Consider the following 15,259-nt stretch of genomic DNA (forward strand, 5'->3'; position numbering starts at 1 on the left):
AGCAGACAATTTGAAGAAGTAGTCCCAAATGAAATTATCAATGAATCAATGGCTACTTCATCATTTATTTTTCTTCTACTATTTCCCAATTGACATATCAGTGGGCAAAAGGAGTTGAAAGCCCTAAGGATATAGCCCCTGTGTGACTTTAAAAGACTGGGAATTCAAAATATTGAGACAGTACAGAGAGATTTCTCAGTTTTCTTCTTCTTTTTCTGTTCTTCCATGGTCAAATCCTGAGCAAATGTTGGGCTTTCCTGATTTCCCTCTGTCTTTGGTATCTTTGGAGTTGTGATTCCAATAAGGGGGTGTGTGGGCAAGCCACCACTTTTGGCTTTATTCATCTTCTGCTTGTCCTTCCAATGTTTTGCCTTGGGTTTCTACACACCTCCGAAGTGCACCAGTAACCAAAAATTTAACATCTACTTTAGAGGAAATACAGAAGAGTTCAAGGAGCTGGACTGCATGGGAGGTTGTGGAGGGGCAGGAACTTGGGAACTCAACCCTAAATAACTCTATATAAACTTTGACATCATTCCAAAACTAGTGCACAAGTGAATCTCATACTACTTACCATAAAAAAGACTGAGAACTAAACATATACATCACTACTGATGTCCTGAGACCAGCCAACAGGTGACACAAACTCTGGACACAACCAAATCAGATGTTGTTTGATTTCTGGTAGGGTTACAGCTTGACGTATCCTAAGTTCATAAGTTTGCACATGGAAAATGCGCCTAGTACATCTCACCTACCAAATATCGTGACTTAGAAGCTCTCCCCAGCAGAGCATAAGTGGTTTTCCTTCAAGAACTCAGAGAGCAACAAGACACAGTGGTGTAAATCACAGTGTGACAGAGGAGAAAACCCATGTCCACCCCGAACAGACAGGCAGGAAGCAACCAGGGAAAAACTTCTCTTTCCTCTATGTTTTTATTTGGGGCCTTCGAGCCTTGGACAATGGTTACCTGCAAAGGGAAGGCACTCTAAGTTAGAGCCCCCAGATTCCAGTGTCAATCTCGTTGGAGACATCCTCAAGCCATACTTAGGAAGCATGTCTAATTCAGTCAAACTGATGCATGAATTGACAATCAAGTCCAATTTCCAGTCATTTCCCATTGGGGAAGATGTGCCCAAGTTTCCACATATTTTCCTGATAGCAGGCTCCCATTCTGATAAAGGTAAAGAAGCAGAATCATTACCCATATATATTCTTTTGATTCATATACCTTGCATTCAGCAGATTCTGAGCACTAGAAAACAGGGCAACCTGAACCAAATTTCTTACTGTACCTCCTTAATCACTGAGACATGTGAAGGGGCCTCATGAGACAAGCTGTGTTTTTGCTGGAAAAAAAATAAAATCAAGGACTGAAGACATACATGGTATCTGAAACTATATTAAGAATTACAGGGCAAACTCTTTTGGGTTACCTACATTCTGGAACAGACACAGACTTCTCTTCTCTTGTTTGTAACTGGTTCAGTTAGGGTGTGTACAAAAAGAGCCAGATGCTGCCTCTTGATTTCTAAAATGTGTTGAAGAGAAAAAAATAATCAGGGTGACAACTGCTCTTTCAGACAACGCTGGTCTCTGAGTGAACATGTAGGAAAAAAACTATCGTCAATTAGTTCTATCCAGAGAGTGGGTGATTTGATGCAAGGAAAAAATTAGCATAAGCTAAGAGACACCACCTAGCCAAGACTATACTGTTGGGGAGAATGAATTCCTTTCCAAGTAATGCAGAAGTGTGGCTTACTGTGCTCACTCTATGCAAGTTATCATTGTGAACACTGGTGGAAGGAATGAGAAACAAAGCTGGTTTTCTATAAAGATCCAGATTCATCATGGGTGCCCCCCAGGGATTTGGGTGGCTCATATTTGAAGGCACTGTAACATCTTTCAGTTCCAAATTTTTATTCATGAAGCAAGCACTCACACAATGGGGCTGCTTAAATAGATGTCTCTCTAGTCTCCAATGGGAAAAATTGTCCTTAAATCAACTGGATTCAGGCAAGAACTTAACATAAGTCTAAGTTCCAGATAAAAAAGTGTTTAAGTAAACTGATCTATTATATCCCAGGGATTAGGTGAAATGCTGGAATAATGCATGAATGTTTAGAGACTTAGCACTAATATCTCCTGTTGCTGAAGTTATTTAAGCTTCTTCAGAAAGGGAGTCTTCTATTCATAATCCTTATAGCCATACAATTCACAAATTCTCTGAAAAGCCAGTGTACTATAGCCCTGAATAATGCTTAATAAATATTGCCCATGGTTTCTTAGGAGAATTTTAATCCACAAAAACAAGAATTGCTTTTCCTTGAGCCAATCATCGCAGGATTTTTTCCAGATCTATCTTACATATTTTAGAAGTTCTTAAACAATTTTCTTTCTTTCTTTTCTTTTCTTTTTCTTTTTTTTTTTTTTTTTTTGTATTTCAGGGAAGGTCTACAGGGTGTTCAGGGTCTCACTACTAGATCGGACTTGTAGTGATCTGCCTGTTTATAGCCTCCCAAGAACTGGGATTATAGGCGCTCAGCACCATGCCCAGTCTCAGTTGCTGTCTCAGCATGCCCTGGGGGCAGGGCCAGCACAGTAGGCCTGTGGATCAAACTGCTTGTAGGAGCTTTAATCTGCTGAGCTATTTGACCGGCCTGACAATTGTAATATGTGGTCAATGTTAAAAGCCACTAAGTACAGTCCAATCAATATTAAGAACGAATTCTATCTGCTAACTGTAAATAATTACACTGAGGGTGAAATGATGGATTCCTTTGATGGTTGAAATGAAAGCATTTTATGTAATTCTTAATGATGATTTCTTGAAAAAAAAGAAAGTATTGATGTTTCTGAAGCTTCACATACCTGCGTACTCTATATCCTTGTGCAGGATAGCAATCTAAAGTTCAAGACCATGTTATCTGTACTCTAAGAGGTCATAATCAATTACTCTGAGCCAGGTTAGAAATAGCTCTCACATTTAAGATAGAACCGTGGTTGTCCATCCATGTTCATGACATCCTTGTCTATAATCCCATGGCTAGTTCACACAGGGGCTGAGGGGCACCAACACTGCCCATGATTGACGGCGTGAGGGGACCTGCACCTCAGTGAGATCACCACATAGAGGTTTCATGAGCCCATTTTCTTAGTTCACTGGCTAGACCCAGTCAACAGACTTTATGCTAAATCATTACAGGGCAAGCTTGGACAGGATTTTTTTCTTTTAGTGGAACTGGGAAGTGAACTCAGGCTCTTGCGCTTGCCAAGGAAGTGCTTATTCCACTGAGCCATCTCCCCGGGCCCAAGCAGTATTGTTTATCTTGGTGGGCCCAGTCTGCCTTCAGGGCAGGTTTGCTTTGGCTTGAGGATTGAACCACAGCGTCCTGAGCATGACTGCTTTGTTTCAGCAGGCTCTGAAACAGCCGAGCTAACTGGCAGGCCCCCTAGAAAATAGTTTCATGCTAATCCACGGTGCGGGAAGAAAAAAATCTTATCTCATTAGAGCCCCAGTATGTCCACCACTGTTTTCTCATAAAGAATACTCAACAGCATATTGTTTATAAATTTTTGAAAAATTATTATTTTATTGTTGTTGTTTTGATACAGAATCTTGCAACACAGTTCAGGCTCATAGTGATTCTCCTGTCTCAGCCTCCCTAGAGCTGGGATTACTGGTGCTCCTGGGGTTTCAAGGCCACACAACATGCGGTACCAGGGATCAAACTTGGGACCTTGCACTTACCAGGCAGACACTTAAGCCACCGAGCTATCTCCTCAGCACAGCCTATTGTTTATAAATAGTTTGCTTTCCCTGTTATACTGGAGATCAGGAATGAAAATGTTCAGGTTTTTAGAGAAGCAATTATCCTAGAGGGGTGATTTCATAGTACAATGCTGCTATCAGTGAAGTCAGTTCCCAAAGCCGCACAATGTGCTGGATGAAAGGGATAAGGTTATATCCAGTGTAACCCTCAAAGGGGTGCCCGCATTGTGTGACAAGACCTTCTGATTCCTTACCTGATATGCGTTCCTCTTTCTGCCATACTGACAGAACATCAGCTTTGTCAGCGGAACACAAGCTGCTGGTTCCTGAGGAAGGCAGTTTCCAAATGGGGTTACCAACTGTGCTTCTCTGTCTGCCTTTTTCCTTTGTCTTAAGTTTGATGATATGTGCAAGTGGGACTGTGCTTCAGCCCTGATGTGTTGTAATGGCCCAAGTAATATTTGAAACACCGGCATTTAGACTTGTTGATACATTTTTACAAGTCTCCCAGATTATTGAATCTAATGTTTTCTCCATGAAGAAGATGATATGCTAAGCAATTTTAGATTCAGTGCATTTTTGAGATGGAGCTACAGGCACAACAGTAATGAAAAAAAAACCAACAACAAAGCCTAGGAAAAGTTAAAAACTAGTTCACAGCTAAGCCAGCTGACCGTGCAGTAGAGCAATCTGAAAACGGACCAAAAAGAGGAAGAAATGAAAATAGGGATGAGAGAGGCCAAGTGTGTATAACATGCACTTTATACAATGAAGACTTCCTCTTGCTCTGTGTGTGTGTTGTGTGTGTGTGTGCGCACGCGCATGTGTGTGTGTGCATGAGTGCCCGCTTCTCTGGTTCAGAGGCATATTTGTAAGAACAGCAAAGTGCAATTGGTAGGCAGGGATAACACATGCATATGACTGTTAGAGATACAGCCTCATCTGTGTGTGAGACTGCCTTTTAGGAAAGTTTGTCAAGAAGGGTTAGAAAAATAATAAGATACTGCCAATGTTTTAAGCTCTTAAGAAAAATAATAGCGAAAACTTGTGTTGAGAGGTTGCCTACTACTTTCAGATGAAATGTGTTAGTTTACCTGCAAAAGTCAAAGATGGAAGTCAGTGGAAAATCAACCATTTTTTTTTTTTGAGGATTATCCACAGATTTGATGTTACTATAAATATAAAACCAGTGCTGCACACAAGTGGAATACGCTCCTTTGAGGGGTTGATTTCTCATCAGCTAAAGTGTTCAAATGTATGATATTATTTGGAGAGGAGATTCAAGAAAAACATTTATGGCTTACTGAGATAGCCCTGAATTTAATTTAGAACCTAAATTATTAATTGACATGATGTTTTGAGAAGGATTTTCTGATGAATTTATCATAGCAATGCTTTGGTAGATACCGACAAATTCATTGTGCACAAGCTTCTGGGTTAGAAGACCCAGGTTCCACTTTCTAGCTCCATCTGTGGTGGTCTTCTAAAACCAATTGACAGTTCAGATTTGTTGAGTTATGGTGCAAAGTAGTGGTTTTTCTTTTATAGAACGTATCCCTCAAAATCTCTCAGGTAAAATAGGGGTGATCCTGTCTTACCACGCCTATTTTCTCTCTTGCTGCTTCAGTTCTACGTCATCTTTTTTTAAATATAGGAATCCATTTCCACACTTAGCTGTGTAAGAATCCCCCGCCCCAGCTAATTGACTGTACTGTAGACATTATTGTGATTCTTGAACAGACAAACCCTTTAACTAGATTGGCTGAGCAAGAATTACTTTTCTTTAAAGTTGTGCTTTTCTCGTTTTCAGTGACCCACACATTGCTGTCTGCACAGCAGGCAGTCAGCAGTGGCCAGGTTTCCTGGCTCACTGGGTAATGACAGCTAACCCTCTGGTCTTGCAAAAGGCTCCTGTTGGCTTAAACTGTCATTGTAGCTCACAATCCTGGCCATCCTGATTCACTAAAGCTTGCATACCTGATCCAGATTGAACCAGTGAGACATGAGGTTTACGCAGGGTGCCTGCAATTTCCAAATTAACTTCTGACTCTAAAGAGGGCAGTTATTTTACATGAAGGTCAAGAAAGCTGAGAGAACTCAACTCAGTGACAATATCAGAAACCTCTGAACAGAGAATCAGTTTGGGGACTTTTTTGTTAGCAGTCAGAAGCGCACTAATAAGATTCAAACAAATCTCAAGAGTGCATTGGCAAAGTTGGGAGCAAACTCTGACCTGTGTTTATCTCAACTCAGCTTTTGCTATTTATTCTTCTGAAGATTTTCTTGTGTTTGATTCATAAACTTTTTCCAAAAAAATTGTTCTCATGAATATATCCCTTCTATTCAAATTATTTTCTCTATTTTAGAGCCCTATATTACAGAAAAACATGGTCTCCTTTAAAATCCCCATCTATTTTTTCATGGTCAGTGGTGGGTGTATATACCCTGGTAATGTATTTATTTAATATGAACTTTTGAGCATTCCATTATTTGTTCATATGTTTGCTCTCCTTAGGTTTTTGAGTGGCAATTTCATTTAGGGTTCCCAAGCTCAACCAGGTATCAACTTGTTAAATTATAAATAATAGGAAAAATGAACAAATTCTAGCCCTCAATCCTCATAAAGCAACATGCCATGTTACCACAAAGCAGATTTATAATGTTTACTTTGGGCTGATCAATAAAATTCGACCTAGGTTCCATCTGTAAATCCATCTTTGATCATTCTTATATAAGACAACATTTTTCAGAAGCGCATTGTAGGATAGACACACATAAAAAAGAGAGACTTCTCAAAGAAGTTTAATGTTTAAAAAAAGTGTCTACATGCATGAGTATCTCAAGACTTTAATTTCTTTTCACTTCAGGAAATTTGTGATGTATAAACATTTTACAAATGTGATCTCAAAAGAAAACAATGATTTAAGTAACCTGTGCTTTAATGCAAAAATGAATCAACTTCCTTAGGTTCTCATGTAACATATTCATTAAACATTTCAGTGTCAATAATTTCTAAAGATTGTAACATTTAACCTTGAAATGGAACTGGTACCAAATCTACTTGTGGGAATATATTTAAGACTTTTAGAGCAGCTTTGTGTAAAATGAAGGTCACTGTCTTTAAATTGTGCTTGGAGCAAAGGTAAAGAAACATCAGCTCATTCTTTCCAACTAATAAAACATTTAATGATGTGATGTTTATAGCATTACTTTAATGCTATGATCATGGTAATTTCTTATTTTGGTGTCTGTTCAGTACTGAAGATCAACAGATCATCCCCAAAACATTAGTAAGTTTCACTTGATTTGATTTAAATACTGAATTCTTGGGCTCCAGAAAAACCCTCATAAATAATGATCAATATTTAACTTTGTTTTCCAGATACTCAACCGTAAATGTTCAATCAACATGATTTATTATAGAATCTGTAATGTGGCGTATAGCTTTTTAAGATAAAGTTTTAGAAATAAAAATAATTATCTCTGCATTAAAGAGGGGATTAGAAATCACTAAAGTCCCGGAGTATGTGCTTTGATTGTTGTTCCCACATTTCTTTTTAAATATAAAGTGACAACTTGTACTGTCATTAGAAATATACATTTATATATAAAGTTTTGCATTCAAATCTCTTTATTTTGATTACCTACGACTAAAGACCACAAATCAAATATAAACTCTATGTAATATATCCTCATCTCAGAAGCATATGTATATATACACATATATATTTGTAGAATAATCCACTGTTTTAAATGTGATTCTGACTTAAAAAATGCTATTTACAAATTTATGACAGAGAAATAACCTCAGCCTTTAATGGTGGTAAAATGAACAGGGCATTTAGCTTTGACTGTCTCACCTTGTGCAGATGAAATGAAGCAAATCATAGAAAACTTTCTCAAGAGCAAGGCCTCGTAGACTAAGCCTATGAGGAGGAAAGAGTAGATTTGCTATTTCTGAGACTATGTTTAAAAACACTTACTGTGAATATAGTCATTCTTCTTCACCAAGAAGCCAGTGGCCCTAATTAGGACCTTCAACCTTTAATACACAACAATTGGACCATTCTTTTTCCTTTACTCGTTTTAATTCTCTCATTCTCACTAGTGGCCACCTCAAGGCCACCAATCTAGATTATCTAGCTAGAATGTTGTCATTTTCTCAACTACAAGGTTCTTTAAACGTGATTTGTGAATGAGAAAGAGGCCCCCAAAGAATCATATTGAATTATATGATGTCTCTTTATTGTGCCAATTCATGACGGTTAAATACGTGTTATGAATTTCATGTGTATATTTCGAAGCCAAAACTATTAACACGATCAAGGATGGGACAGTTGGCTTACTTCTGGTTCTCTGAAAAACAAAAACCTCTAAAACAAGTGGAACACCAGCACCTTTTCCTTCTACATCTCCGAAGTCTAGCTTTATAAAAGTATGTGGACCAGAAAGCTATTTTGTGAGACTCTTAAAAATTTGCTTTCATTTCCAAATGTACACATTTTGAAACACAAGGCACTGGACACTTTCAGAGTAACCAGGCCTCACTTTGTATTTCCAGAGCTAATATCAAAGCTGTACTAAAAACCATGATTTTTCTGGGAATATTTCAATGTATTTCAAAAATAATTTATTTCCTTTAAAAGAGAATATGTGATAGGTAAGTTTAAGACCCATAAATCAGAACAATAACAATCAAAGTAAAGTGTATTATTATCATGAACCTGAAAAAGAAAACATTAAAACTGAATCACATTTTTTAAAGGAATTGGATAATCATGTTTATATTAGGAACATTTTAAAAACAACAAATACTGACTCTTCCTATTAAAAATCAAAATGCATTTAAAAAGTGAGCTGCAGTTGAACACTTACTTATTCTAAGTTCTACACCATAATTCTGTCAAGATTATGTGTAAAATAAATATGAGGCTTCCAATTTATTCTCTGAAATGAGCTGTACATAAAACAAATTTCCAAAGCATTTTTCTGCAGAGAAAATTTACTTAACATCATGAGAAAACATATAGCTTGGGTGGTTAGATTCCTTTCTTCCCCGAGTACTTGGGATTAAAGTCAGAGTTTGCTGTATGCTTTAAAAAAAAGTGCTCTACCATTGCAGTATATACCTAGCTTGAATGAGCCTTAATTATTCTCACAAAGGAGAGAAATATGAGTGTAAATTTTAAATGACAGACACCCACTGAAAATAGAGGAAGAGGTTTTGTTGGATTCATGTCTCAATCATATCTTTTCAGAATTAGCTAGATTAAATATATTCCATCAGATGTAAGTATAATTGATGATTACGGGTTCCATCAGCTCTGTTGTGAAGCCGTCAGCTGCATTGGGGTAGGTGTGTATCACCACAAATCCCCACTCATTTCCTGCTGGAAGGGCCTGTGCCCACTAAAGTTTCTTTTGATCATTTCAAATAAAAGAAGGAGTTGTGGTTGGGATTCATTTGTTCCTGGAAGTTATGAGTGTATTCATAATCTAGTTGAATCAAGTGACAAGGAAAACATATCCAGATCTTCCTTTTTCACCAGGGTAGTTTTTCCCCAGGGTGGCTTTTTTTTCCCTTGAAGAGTAAGATTCTTTGTTGTTGATGTTGTTTTAACATAAATGTACTTATTTATAATTTTCCAAGTGCTTTAACATGTATCTCTTGTAAATATATGTTCAAAATCTCCACCCAGGTGTGTATACAATGTTTGTTCTCCTAACTTATTGGCCAAACAATTCCATTTCTTTTTCTCCTAACTTCCTGCTAACATTAAGTAGGATACTTGGTGAAGGACAAAAACCACTGTTGAAGAATAATGATTGCGTGGCGTGAATGAAACTATGTTCATCTTGAAAGAAGATAGTGACCAATGGCAAGGTTTAAAGTGAGGGCCTAGAGCTTCAGCGAAGTGTATATATTTTAGGTAGTCATAATTGGAACAGTACATGCTGGACAGTAGAGATATAGGATAAGTTACATGCTAGTCTTCTTAGGAATAATACCCATAAATCTGCATACATTTTAGACACTCTGTGTTGTTTTATTTTGCTTGAATTTGGATGTCTCTACACCATTCCTCATTTGTAGGGCTAAATAGATCTTTTGACGCTAATTTAATTTTATAACACTTGTTTCTTGCCAGCATTTTGCTAATACCATGGCATTCCTAATCTGTGCTTGCTTGCCTCTATACTGAGCTCCTTTTAAGTACTTCAGACCACTGTCACAGCTCTGTTACCCCCCTGGTTGCTAATTCCCTACAATGTCTGCCTGTCCTTAAAAATACATTGTGTCACTAGGACCCTTCTCCCGACTAGACTTTCACATGAGGATATAATCAACAGAAAGCCACTGGCTTCATAAGACAGAAAGCAATTTCATAACCATGCCTCCAGATTTCCCAGAGTCTGGAAATCCTATGTACACAGAACTCAAGCAGAGCACAAAGGCAAATCCATTTTTCTTCGCATTTCCTCAGACTTACTCTCTTATGTAAAATCCATCTTTCTCTAGTCCTTCTGCAAGATATGATGCAAAACTCTCTTGGACAGCTAGACAGACACACTGTAGTCTCAAGTGAGTCTGCAAAGCATGCAAAAAGCTCAAAGTGTAAGGCAGAGTAACTAACACTTCATTGCCTGAACATGGTAATGACCTGGGATGCTCCAGTGCTACTTCAGAATTATGACAATAAATTCTTTTCTAAATGACTGAAAACAAAATGAGATCCTAGATTTGTATTTTTGATAAAAACATGGCATCTCTTACAAGAATCTGAAACTTTTTATGAAGGAACTGAATCACTGACTGCCATTAGATCCAACATAAGGTATTCATTCGCAAAAGAAATCTTCACAGTTTCAAGAGTAATTTTTAAGCTCTTCTTGATATTAAATGGTTCCTGGCTACATGTTCTATAAGCACATTATAATAGTATAATTCATACATATTTAGTTTTATGGTTAAAAAATAATCCTGGAAATGGGATGTAATTGTGTCAATTCCAGATGCCCAAAGGAAATATAAAGTCAAACAAAACCACATATCATAGTATTATCTAGTTCAAGCTAGAATCTAACATCAATCTCTAAGTTCCATTTTCCATGACCCTTTCCTTAATAGTTATATTTCATCTTTATTATACTTAAACATTCATTACAGCTAGCCCTGTAGTAATAACAACACAGTTTAAATTACTGCTCGTGGAGTCCTGATTTATTTTTTTTTCCTTTGCTTTTAATTGTGCTAATCTTTGTGCATGTGAATTTTCTACCACATTGCAACAGGCAAGCTTTGGTTCAATTTTCTTGTCCTGAACAAGGGAATTTTTAGTGCAGAATCTTAGCTACTAGGTCCTGCATTGGCATTTTATTTTTCTCTCCTTGGGTGAAATATATCGGAAGGAAATCGGGAGTGGGAAGGGGGAGGAAAGAGAAGGGATGACGGAGGGAAGAAAAAAAGAAAGAGTTCTCCGCTATGTTGAATCTTGATTCACGACTTTGCCTCCATTCATGGTTGGTGTCCCAGAGCTTTTCCTCGAACGCCCTTGCTTTTCTCCAATTTCATGTAGTGATGGCTCTCTGTACATACACACTGCAAAGCAAAATCACAACAATCACTTACAAGCGAGGTCATTGGTTTGGCTGTAACAAATTCTCAAACTTTATGTTAGTGTATTCTACATTTTCATAACTGGCTTTTCTCCCCACAGTGGAAGATCTTTAATTTGCTGGTATTTTCCAGTTCTATCCATCATAACCTTTTAAGCCTCCCTGAACTGCAAACCTGTGAGTTCTTTCTGTTTTGTGATAGATAAGGCTTGAGTCTTTATAGTCTCTTAACCTAGATAACAGGAGTTTCATCGTGAGTTGGAAGAGAAATTGGAAGTGTAGCTCTTAAAGGTCAAACTTGCTATTTTTTTCTTTTTTGGTCCTGATTTTAATCTGGATGGGGGAGGAAAAAAAATATTTACAAGAAAGCTTCTAATCTATATCCAACTATGTGAATTAAGACATTGTTGTTCGCCAGCCAAAGCTTAGGGAAAACTTTGTGAGAAATTAAAATGGGCAGGAGGACAGAGAAGAGGAAGAAAGATGAATAGACTTCCCTGAGTGTCCCAGATTCCTTTCCTTTATAGTGTGGAACATAGTCCATGAAATTTTAGTCATTCATCAGTAGGGGGAATATGATTATGCAACCATGAGATTTCAGTTCACATCTACATAAACAATTTCTTTTCTCTTCTATTGTTTTGTACAGCTAGAAAGTCCAGCCCACAGTTTACTATCAGGCCCATTGCCAGATAAGTGTTTAGAAAGAAAAACATTTTCCAATTTGTAAGGGTTCTCATAAGGCAGGATCAATGAACATATGGAATAAATTAATTCAGTTTCATTAGATTATTCTGAGATAATACATGTGAGTGCATGACATATCTTACTTCAGTGTCAAGAGTAAACATGACTTTGAAAGTAGAAGCAGGACTATTAGGGAAGTCGAAGAGAAGGATAAGAGAGGATATGGAAGGTGGGTGTGATCAACACATGTTCTATTCAGGCATGGACATGTCAGCAGGAAACACATTAATGCCTGAATGGACATGTTTCATTTAAAGACACTTCGTTAAGCATCTTCATTTATTCACCAATCAGTTAAAATGGTTTGTTAATTTGAACGTTATTTCCAACATCAGGTAGCTTTCTCCCTAGACTTGATGGGTTAGTGCACCAATTTGGGAGGTGTGCTCTCTAAAGGGGCAGGTTTCTTCCAGTGTACTTAGTAACAGAATGTCTTAAGCACTCATCTGCATGAGAATTACCAAAGGACACTGTCTAGTGCAGGTTCTGACTAAGAAGCTCTGTGGCTGGCTGGAGATTCTGCACTTCTGTAGTGTTTCCGGGGAAGTTGACACTGGTGAAGCTGGACCATACTGTCAGTAATACATACATGACCACAAATTTCATCTGTTAAGGGTCTTATGGAATTGTTACTCATACATTTTTATTTCAGTTATTATTGCTTTGTAAGGGAGCACATTAATGTGTTTCCTGCTGACATGTCCATGCCTGAATAGAACATGTGTTGATCACACCCACCTTCCATATCCTCTCTTATCCTTCTCTTCGACTTCCCTAATAGTCCTGCTTCTACTTTCAAAGTCAACGACTCTCCAATAGCCCCAAAGAAATAAACAGCCTTGGTTAAGGTGGCTGAGTGTACAGCAGGTTCATTAGTTCAGAGTGTTGATTATAACATTTTCAAATTATAAAATAAGTAGTCCGAGTTACTGGCTTCTTGACTTAACAAAAAGTAGAAAAAAAGTTTTGGAAGATCTTGTTGAAGTATCTGAAGTCTAAAAGTTATTTATGTATTTATTTCTTATAGGGTCTCACTATGTAGCTCCAATTCATAGTCATCCTCCTGTCTCAGCCTCTCCAGGGCTGGGATTCCAGGTGTGCACCACCATACCTGGGCTCGGTGGCCGGCATGGCATGCCCATGGTACTGGGGCTGACATGGCATATGGTACCAGGGAATCAAACCCAGATCCTTGTGCTTGCCAAGCAGGGGCTTAGACTGCTGAGCTATCTCCCCAGCCCTGAAGTCTTAACTTTAAAAGCCCTGAAGTTTTTACCTGTATTTCTGTTATGAAGAAAGTGGCACAAATTTAAAAATTAAAGTACACTTTGGTTAATGTAACAATTTACTCATATAAAATTATAGCTCTTTATATATAAATGGTTCATGAAGAGGGAACTTTGGAAAAAAGGACAAAGTGGTTCAGTGAGAAAGTCATTCATAGACACGATAGTTTTTCCAACTCTGTCACTGAATCAGCTGAGAGTCCATATATCTGTAAGTTCTCACACAGATTGCTAAACCAGAATTTCAGTGGATGAAACAAAAAATGTTTGGGGTGAGCCAGATAGCTCAGCAGATTAAAGCACCTGCTTAGGCAGATGCAGGGGTAGGGGTTTGATCCCTGGCCTGCTGTGCTGGCCCTGCCCCTGGGGCGCACTGAGATGGTAAATGAGACTGGGTGTGGTAGCCTGTGCCTGTAATCCCAGTGCTTGGGGGGCTGTAAACAGGAGGATCACTACTAGCTTGATCTGTGTTGTGAGACCCTGTAGATCCTGCATCAAATACAAAAAAAAAAAAAAGAAGAAAGAAGTATCTTATTACAAAAATAGACAATATATTTTGACCTGCAAATTTCTTTATCATCATGTCAGCAGTACTTGGAGAGTGCTGTTTTCTCATTTCCATTTGACAATACAGTTCTATAAATATCTATAGTTTTTAGATATGATTTTCTCAGTTGAAATTTCTCATTTAATTGTTTGAAAAAATAAATTGTACTCAGATTTTTATTGGGTCTTTATTTCATTCTACAAGTTTTTTTTTCTATTTCTCACACATAAATACTTCACTTGTGACAACACAGGATCTACCTACATAATTTCCAGTGCAGATAAATTTTCCAATAACTCAAGCCTGTGGGCTGTCACTGAGTTGAGTCTATGGGGGCATTTTCAAGTTGACACCTGAAATTCTGCAACTTTCATTAAAAAAACAAGAATAACACTCATCAGAAACATATGAGACTGTGTAATTTTCCCCTATTCCAGGACAATTCAATCACTAACTTTTCATTATTGCCACTAAATTAAGCAATGCAATTCAGGATTTTAAGAAACTATTTTCAAGGCAGTTATAAAAAGAGTAAACAATACACAAACCTTCCGATTTAAATTAACTGATTAACTGATTAAAAATTGCCTTACTACTAGCCCAATATAAAGTAGATGGTTGAAATTCTGTGGTGCTATTCAAAGTATGATCATTTAGGAATTCCATTCAGAGAGGGAAAGAAGAGAAAGAGAGGGAGAGGGAGAGAGGAGAGAGGAGAGGGGGAAAGAGAGGAGAGAGGAGACTTGGTTATTGGCTCAGTGTGCCCAGGGGCAGGGCTGGTGGGGCATGTGGTGCCCAGGATGAATCCCAGTCCCTGTGCTTCCTTAGCACTCTATTGGCTGAAATCCAATAAAGATGACCTTCAAGCTAATTAATACGTTCTTTTGATCTGGGGGAGCTTAATTTAGCATCCAAGAAGCTTAAAATGACAACAGGTGCTAGATAAAATTAAAAAAAAATCTCACATATAAGAGGAGAAAACTATGCACTTCACTGTAAAAATTAATCAAAAATTTATACAACTATTAGGACCAGAATTAGAATTCGGTTATTCACTTCCAATCCCATACTACCAAGTAGTTGGGAGTATCTTGAGTGAGCATCTTTCTAGGTTCTTATCTTAGAGAGTCATCTACATTGTCTAGCTTCTATTTTATGGTTCTCAAGTCATTCCTACTCTTTGGTAGATTCTCTCTCCATTTCTGTCTCTGTCTCTCTGTCTCTCTCCCTCTGTGTCTGTGTCTGTGTCTCTGTATGTATCTGTTTCTGTGTGTCTCTGTGCCTGTGTC

At 37.8% G+C, this 15,259-nt stretch overlaps 1 protein-coding gene across 3 annotated transcripts in view; it reads right to left on the reverse strand.

Annotated features, from left to right (window-relative positions):
• Window positions 1-8,558: 8,558 nt before the first annotated feature.
• The window catches only part of Fgf12 (fibroblast growth factor 12), a 581,813-nt gene continuing 575,112 nt past the window's right edge, over window positions 8,559-15,259 (reverse strand). For all 3 annotated transcript variants that reach the window (XM_023700952.1, XM_004640911.2, XM_004640909.2), the window contains one exon: window positions 8,559-11,373. In XM_023700952.1, the coding sequence (XP_023556720.1) occupies window positions 11,255-11,373 (119 nt within the window). In that variant the 3' untranslated portion in view covers window positions 8,559-11,254. The remainder of the gene's footprint in view (window positions 11,374-15,259) is intronic.

Source organism: Octodon degus, unplaced genomic scaffold (assembly GCF_000260255.1).
Source record: "Octodon degus isolate 3935 unplaced genomic scaffold, OctDeg1.0 scaffold00128, whole genome shotgun sequence".
Lineage (NCBI taxonomy): Eukaryota > Metazoa > Chordata > Mammalia > Rodentia > Octodontidae > Octodon > Octodon degus.